The following is a 7,784-nucleotide window of genomic DNA, read 5'->3' on the forward strand; positions in this document are numbered from 1 at the left end:
CCTCAGGCGGCGCCGGGTGGGGAGGCGTGTGTGTCACTGGGATGGGAGAGCCGCTGCTTTTGGGGGAGGGAGCAGCACAGCGCCTATATCCACCTCCGCGCCGGCAGCCTCCCTGGCACAGCCGGGAGGTCCCGGACCGAGCAGTGACCCCTGCCACCGGCTGCCCGCAGAGCCAGGGGAGAGCCCCGTCCTCCCTCCCTGGCGATGGGCACTGGCTGGGACGTGTGTGCACTCCTCTCCACGGCGTTGTTTGCTGCCCAGGCTTTCCCCCAGACGAACATAAAGATCAGCCAAGGTGAGTGCAAAGCGTTGATTGTGACTTCGGGTAAAGGTAATTCTTAAACTGCAGCGGCTTTAGCAGGGAGAGGAGAGCGCAGACCTCCTGCAGGGTCGGCAGCTGGCTCTCCCCTTTCTCCGACTGCTCCAGAAGTCTCTGACTTTCCTTGAAATCAACTTTCCTCTTCATCTGGGGGGACGTGCCGAAAGCAGCCCCGATCTCTCTCTCCCAGGATATTGAAGCTGTCTCTGCTCTGGCTTTGTTTCTGTGTGTAAGGCAGTGCTTTTGCCTTCAGCGACGCACGCTCGCGTGGCACAGTGCCGTGGACCTTCAGCTGTCCCTACCGTGGGTCCGGCGTGGACAGGAGGGGGAGTGGGCAGAAATAACTGCCCGGAGGCACACAGCCCAGCAGGACGGGTGGGGGGGCCACTGCGGCTCCCTTATTCACACTTACTGCATGTGAAAAGTGGCCACAAATAAGTGATTCCCCCTTATTCCCCCCCCTTCATTTTTCCCCTGAGCTGTTGTTGATGGCAGCTGCTTTATGCCACTTAAGGTTCTTGCAAACTTTTTCATGGGGCTGGCGCGAGCAAGAGTCAGTGCTCTGAGCTTCTTCGCGCCCTGTTATGTTTGTGTGGGAATGTGAGCAGAAAGGGGCTCCTTAAGTGGTGTTCAGTGAGTTCATGAGAAAAAGGAGACAAGCCCAGCTTTCCGGCCAGACACCTACTCCGTGGGAGCTTCGCCAAAACTAGTTAAGGAGGAAAAAAACCCCTGCAAGATAATTCCTATCTGTTAGTGCCGGCTGCAGGAGGGCTGCTGCTGGCGTCTGCTGTAGCCTCACGACTCCAACCGTACATGGCAGAAGATTTGAAGCCATAAAACCAGCTTGGTTTTGTCACAGGATTTAGAAAAGCAAAGCCCTCTGTGCGAAGGGATGTCACTTCCAACGTGCTTCAACTGGTGTTTAAAATTTTACTTGGAAATTTGTAACATGTGCTTTAAAAACCACATCAGAGTGTGTAAAATCTTGCCCAGTTATTAAATGAGCTTTACATCCACCAGTGGACACCATCCCCTCCAGCTCCGTAGATCCCACAGACACACAGACTGAAAACCCTTCCGCAATCTGCTTTTTTTGAAGGTGGGTGCTAAGCATGAGACTTTTTCATCTGTTAATGAAAGATAAATATTGCAAATCACATGAAGGTGAGATTGTTTGTCTGTAACGATTGTGGTGTCAGGGCTTAAGGACACGCTCCTAAAGCCATGGGTGACCTGAGGTACCTCAGCATCACACAGTAGCACTGTCTTAGCTCCTGCTAAACACTTTTGCCCACCAAACCTCCTTTTCAATGCTTTTTATTTTTTTGTTGTTTATTCAATAAAGAAGATGTGGGCTGGTGGATGTGTCAAGGCTGTGGTGGGATGGACATCTGGCTCAGCTGGCGCTTTGCATGCCCTGGTCTTGCTGCAGGCTCCTTCTGCTGAAGCCGTCCTGGAGGGTCCTGGGGCTCCCCTGTCTCAGCCCTGTTGTCCTACCCATTCCTTAGAACTGCCCACTGCTCCAGCAGTGCCAGCACAGGGTAAAGCCATGCTGACGGTCTTCCCCATGGCCCCGAGCTGGTAAGAGGCGACTTGGTGTTGGTGAACACGAGGATGCTCACCCCTGAACCCCAGTTCTGACCGCTGGCTGGGGAACACTCCTCATCCCTCGCTCTCAGCATCACAGCCCTCGGGTACCAGTGAAGTGGCTCTGCTGCCAACTCTGCCCTGGGAAGGACCCAGCCTTGCATGTGACAGGGATCTCCTCAGCTCTTCTCCGTTGGCACCAACTGCAGACAAGCCTCTTGGGTGTTGATGGAAACTCTCCAAACCCTGGTGCTTGCCAAGAGCTGAAGAGGTTCACTTGCTTTTTCAGGTCAGATGGCAGCATTAGCTTATGGATGTGCCAAGGGGGGTGTTTCAAGACCATGCCTTTCAGTGAGGTGTCTCCTAACATCTCTAAGCTTTTTGGTAAGTCATCAGCTGTTGATGAAACGAAGCCCTTCAATGCTCTCCAGCAAGAAGAGCATCTGCTGTCATCACTGACCTGATGTGATCTGCTGTCCAAGACCCTTTGATGAAGCTGCAGTGTCCCCCCCCCAGGACTATTCCTCGCATGGGCATCTCTTGGCTACCTTGTCATAGCCCCAAACTTTGTATCTCAAATCTGCGGATTGGTGGAGGTGAGGCAGCATTGCACCTCGGGATGAAGCTGTTCAGGGAAAAACCTGCTCTTCAACGGCTGAGTCAGTGGGAGTCACACAGTTGTCTTTTCATCTTTTTTCAGTAGCATCCTGGAATAAAAATACCCCAAAACTCATGGATCTGGCTGGGGTTTTCTCAGTTAATTATTTCTAGTTGGAAAGTGGCCACTTGGGGAAGTGAAACTTTTTGGCAGAGCAGTGCCAGCTTCTGCAAGATTTTGATAAGTGATTTTCCTGGCGGTTCTGCAGTGGGTCTCAGCTAGTAAATAAATAGAAAGGCACCAGTTTTGTTGGCACAGAGACAAATCCAGAGAGTGCAAAACTCTTTTTCTGACCCAAAATTCTTGTTTTCCAGCTTTTCTGAGTTAGTAACATCTGCTTGATATGAACCTTATTCATCGACCAAATCTGGACATTTATTTTGTTGGTGCTGCATTAAAACATGGCCGTGACCGTAAAACTGTTGCACTGTAAATAACCAAAGGAAGGAAGGATTCTTGCCATCATTTTTGACCAGGTATTTGGGGACAAACAGATGAACTGACTTGGGGTCAGCAGGAGACTGCATCCCACAGGCAGTGGCTGTGGTTCCCCTGCCCTGTGCGGAGCAGCTGATGCTGTGGGGGTGATGTTTTGCTGGGGTGCTTAAAAGTGAGGATCTGGCCTATATAGCCCCAAGATGCTTCCCCTCTCCCCTTTTAGATCAAAATACCACCAGCAGCTGCTGGCTTGGGTTATGAGGTTCTCCTACAGAGCCATGAGTGGGCTCATACACTTACAAACATACATCCAATTTCTTATGGCCTTTCTGCTAAAAATAGCCCACAAAGACCCCAGATAAAAGCAGCACCCCCAGTTGTTCCTGCCTGTAAAACTGGGAGCAATAGTTCTCCTCCAAAGAGACTGCCAAAGCCTCTGATCCTGACCTAACAGAAAAGATGCTAATTAAATGCTGACCTCCCATATTTTCTTTTTCGGTATGTTTAACCTTAAATTCCTTCAGGCACCTCTGGTTCACTGAAGCTCGTCAAATTAATGCTACCTAATGGGAAGCAGTATGCAATAACAAAGAAGGACTGTCTCCATCTCTGACTCAGTTTCGGCTGCTCTGAACAAAACGAGGGTGATTTTCCTGGGTGATCGGGGCGCCGGCAGACCCAGCTTGGAGCCAGGGCACCGGGACACCCGCTGCAATTAGCACTTGGGAACGAAGGGCCCCATTTGCTGGGGATGCTGCTGGGTTAAGCCCTGTGAATTTTGCCACCATGCTGCTAGAGGTGAAGAGTTTGTCGTGACGCTTCACAGCCTCTGTAATAAAATCGCAGTTGCTGGGGGATCTGGCGGTGCCCATCTGCCGCAGACCCCTGTCCTGCCCTTGGCAGGAGGGAGCAGCAACCTGGAGTCGGCACGAGCCAGAACCAGATCCCAGCCCCGTCCTGAATGGGGGAGAACACGCCAGATCTGTGCCCAGGGGATGAAGTCGAAGCCTTGTCCCGTGGGTTAGACCCTCTGCCCTTGCTCTGCTTCACTTTTGGTGGGGACAGGGACCCCTGGCCGGTGCCAGGCAGGGAGGAGGGCTTGGCTCCTGGGAAATCACATCAGCTCTCGGCGTTCCTGGTCCTCCTGCTCTATTGCTATAATAGCCACCATTTGCGATTTTTAGGGCGATTCCTAAGTTTTTTCCCAATGCAAGGATGGCTGGGTGTGAATCAGAGGGCTGAACCCTGCATTGCCACTGAGCTGGCTGCCGCTTGGTCACCCTTCCGTAACGCTGTTCCTCTTGTTTCCAGCCCGGCATGCCTTATCTTTTTCCCTCTGCAGCCCATAACTAGTGCCGATGATGGTTGGAGAGCCCCTTGCTGCTCCCGGTGGGTTTGTGCAGAGCTGCTCCCATCCACGGCTCCTCCGGAGGGCGAAGTCGGGTGTCCCAGTGCAGGGTGATGGGGTGACAGCAGCCGACTCGGCAGTTGGCTCGGGCTCGTTGCCTTGCTCAGGAGAAGGGAAAAGGCTCTTTGCATTTGTGGTTTGTTGCCTGTGAGGGGTGTGAGCTAGGAGGGACTGGGGGCTGGCTGGCGGGTGTTTGTAAAATGCTCAGAAATCCCCATGTGGAAAGAGCTGATGAAATTATCGCCTGGAGCTGACGGGGCAGGGAAGGATTCTGCTCCACGAATGCTCCCGCAGCTGCTTTGAATTCACCTTGCCTCTCATCTTCCCCACACTGATGCTGCCCCCGCCGCTCCCGCATCCCATGCCGCCGCTGGCGGGGGTTTTGCTCTCCCCACCCTCGGGGAAAGCAGTTGCCCCCAGCCCCTCGGTACCGCAGGCCCTGTAGCACCACCCTGACCTCTCCGGCCTTGAGCCTCTTACCTGCTTGGATAGCTTCATGGCATCTGATGTCTGCCGCAACCCCCTGCTCCCCCCACCCTGCCCACCTCCCCGCGTGCTCCGGCAGGACCCCATGGGGATGCGGGAGCTGGTGCTGGGGGAGCTGGCCGTTCCACAGGACTCAAAAACCAGCTGCTAAAAGAGTTAAGCCCACGTGCTAGAAGATCTGGGGGTTGTGCGTGTGTTGGTGCTGGGTGGTGTGCGCTGTGTGTGCGCTGCGTCCTCCCCACGCGCGACGGGGGGAGCGTGGCACAGAGGAGGTCGCAGGGAAGGGTTAATGCCGCTGCAGGATTTACACAGCGGCAACTCCAAAGGCTCCAGATATGTGTCCTGCCCCCAAAATGGCCTCTTTTGGGGAAACTTCCCCGCTGTGCTGAAAAGTGGCGAGGGAGGAGGAGCAGCCCCACGGGCCCCACAGTGCTTATCTGGTGGCGGGAGGCAGATAGGCCGGCACTGCTCCCGGCCATTTATGGGGCTGAAATCCAACCAGTGCGTACGTGCATGGCTGCATCCCGGCCTGGGGACACGGGGGATGGCGAGGGGGTTCGCTCGGAGGGAGGAGGTGCAGGTCGGGCTTGCAGGAGGGCAGAGTGTGGCCCTGACCCCGCGGCCCCCGGCTGTCAACTCCTGTCCCGGCACAATGACTCCGGTAGTGCCTGACAGGGGCGAGAGGAGCCCTTATCTCGGTTCCCCCACTGTAGCAAAACTCAGTGCCTTTATTTTAAGCACGCTCTGCCTAAAATGTTGTCAAAGTGGCTTGAAACATCCTTCCTGATTTAGGCAGATGCTAAAACTGAGAAACTCACGGCTTTCACAACATTTGTTTTGGCTTTTGCAAACTTTTGCAGGGCTTCTGCAGCAGTTGTTGTTTTTTCCCTGCGTGCCTTTGGTGGTTACTTGGCTGGGTGCGGTGGGGGGAGCAGGGCTGGACACTGCCACCTCGGCTGCCTGCCCGGCCACATCCCATCACGTCGCGTTGTCCTCAGTGCTGGATGTCCTCTGCTCTGCCCCCAGCCATGCCGGAGCCCGTCCATGCCTACTCCTGCCCGCTGTTCTGGACTGAGTACGAAGGCCATTGCTACCGGTACTTCCCCATCAACAAAACCTGGGCTGAAGCCGACCTCTATTGCGCCGAGTTCTCCATTGGCATCAGATCAGCCAAGCTGGCCTCCATCCACAGGTGAGGAGTGCAGAAACTTGTCATCTCACCCTGGCACAGCCTGGGGAAGAAGGAAAATGGGGACAAAGTCCCATTCCCACAGCACATCCTCTGTGCCAGCCGCAGGCTCCCGTCCCAGCCTCAGCATCCCTCTGTATCAGCCTGAGCATCTCTCTGCAGCAGCGACTGGGACAAGTCTGATGCACCGGGCATGCAAAGGCAATGTGAAAAATGACTTTTCCTGGGCTGTCAGGAAAACTGACATAGCATTCCCTAAATTCCCCCAAACTGCATTTTTTCACTCTTGAAAAAGGGATAGAAGTAGAATGTGATTACACGGGCTTTTTCCCCTGCTGCCTCTCCCCCAGCTCTACTCTACACACCTCTTGCCCACACTACGCACCTCTTGCACAGACCTGGGAAAGTAATCAATAGCAATTAGAAGCAGGGGACCCATTTGGCCATACCGTAGGGCGAATTCTTAGGGGCATGCCTGACCATTTGCCTGACATAACCCCTCAGCGGTTCTGTACTGCTCTGTTTTGCCAGCTGGGAAGAAAACGTCTTCGTGTATGACCTGGTGAACAGTCGAGTGCCAGGCATCCCCACTGACATCTGGACGGGACTCAACGACCTGCGGCAGGTGAGAGCTCCCCAAAACCATGTGGGAAATTGCTTTTAAAAATTCACTTCCCCCCATTTTCACACTGGAAAGCCACTTGATTGTCTTCTTTGCTCTATAGTCCCATTAATCAGGTGATGGCGTAGGGTCTGTTGTGCAGCCCACGAGCAAAAGTTGTCATTCCATCCCCTCCAGTCTGCTTTCAAAAGTGTTACTAGAATTAATAGATTAATAATTACAAATTTTTCACATCATATTCTTTTAATGGATTAATAGAAAGAGTATTGTACTGCTGAGAAGAGCAAACAACCTGAAAACGTCTCCAATGTCAAAAATCACCAAGTTTCATTGCCTTCTTGTGATACTCTGCAACTTTTCAAAGCTGACATGTTGGAAATATATAGTCTAATATGTAATAAAGAAAAATTGAGAGCATCAGGAGAACAGTCCCATGCCAGCAAATTTTTTTGTAGATCTTGGGAAAGGAATGGAAAAGAAAAAGGAACACAGAATTGGGTGGGTGTGTTAAAAAATATATGAGTTTAATTTCTGGGTCTCCCCTGGTGCGAATGCTGCAAATGCTGGGGCTTTCCAGGGTAAGTTTTCGGCTGTAAAACCCAAACCTGCTGATTGGCCTTTGCTGAGTGGTGAGAGTCTTGCCCTGTATCCCCGGGCTGTGTGGCACCAGGGATGGGGATGGGGACGGGGATGGGGTCTGCACGGGAGTGAGACCTCCCCTAGCAAACGCAGCTCTGCAATTGCGGCCGCTCTCCACTCGCCCCACGCCAGGAGGGTCACTTTGAGTGGACAGACGGCTCCTCCTATGACTACCACTACTGGGACGGCAGTCAGCCCGACGATGGGATCCACTCCATCCCAGAGGAGGAGGACTGTGTGCAGATCTGGTACAGGCACAGCAGTGGTGAGTGCGCGCCGGGCATCCGGGGCACCTTCGCTCTTATTTGCATGTCAATAAATTCAATCCACTGTGGCTTGTGCTTTTCTGAAGAGGTTGCTGGCAGGCTGAGGATTTGCATTTTCATTTTTTATTATTATTTTCTTTTTTCTTTGTAGAGAAAGGATTTGTTTCCTCTT

General features: G+C 53.1%; 1 protein-coding gene across 1 annotated transcript in view; it reads left to right on the forward strand.

The window, feature by feature from the left end:
- The first annotated feature begins 204 nt into the window (after positions 1-204).
- The window catches only part of CLEC19A (C-type lectin domain family 19, member A), an 8,259-nt gene continuing 679 nt past the window's right edge, over positions 205-7,784 (forward strand). Inside the window, exons 1-4 of the mRNA XM_009886607.1 lie at positions 205-295; positions 5,923-6,088; positions 6,617-6,710; positions 7,479-7,611. Coding sequence (XP_009884909.1) covers positions 205-295; positions 5,923-6,088; positions 6,617-6,710; positions 7,479-7,611 — 484 coding nt within the window. The remainder of the gene's footprint in view (positions 296-5,922; positions 6,089-6,616; positions 6,711-7,478; positions 7,612-7,784) is intronic.

Source organism: Charadrius vociferus, unplaced genomic scaffold (genome assembly GCF_000708025.1).
Source record: "Charadrius vociferus isolate BGI_N301 unplaced genomic scaffold, ASM70802v2 scaffold46, whole genome shotgun sequence".
NCBI lineage: Eukaryota > Metazoa > Chordata > Aves > Charadriiformes > Charadriidae > Charadrius > Charadrius vociferus.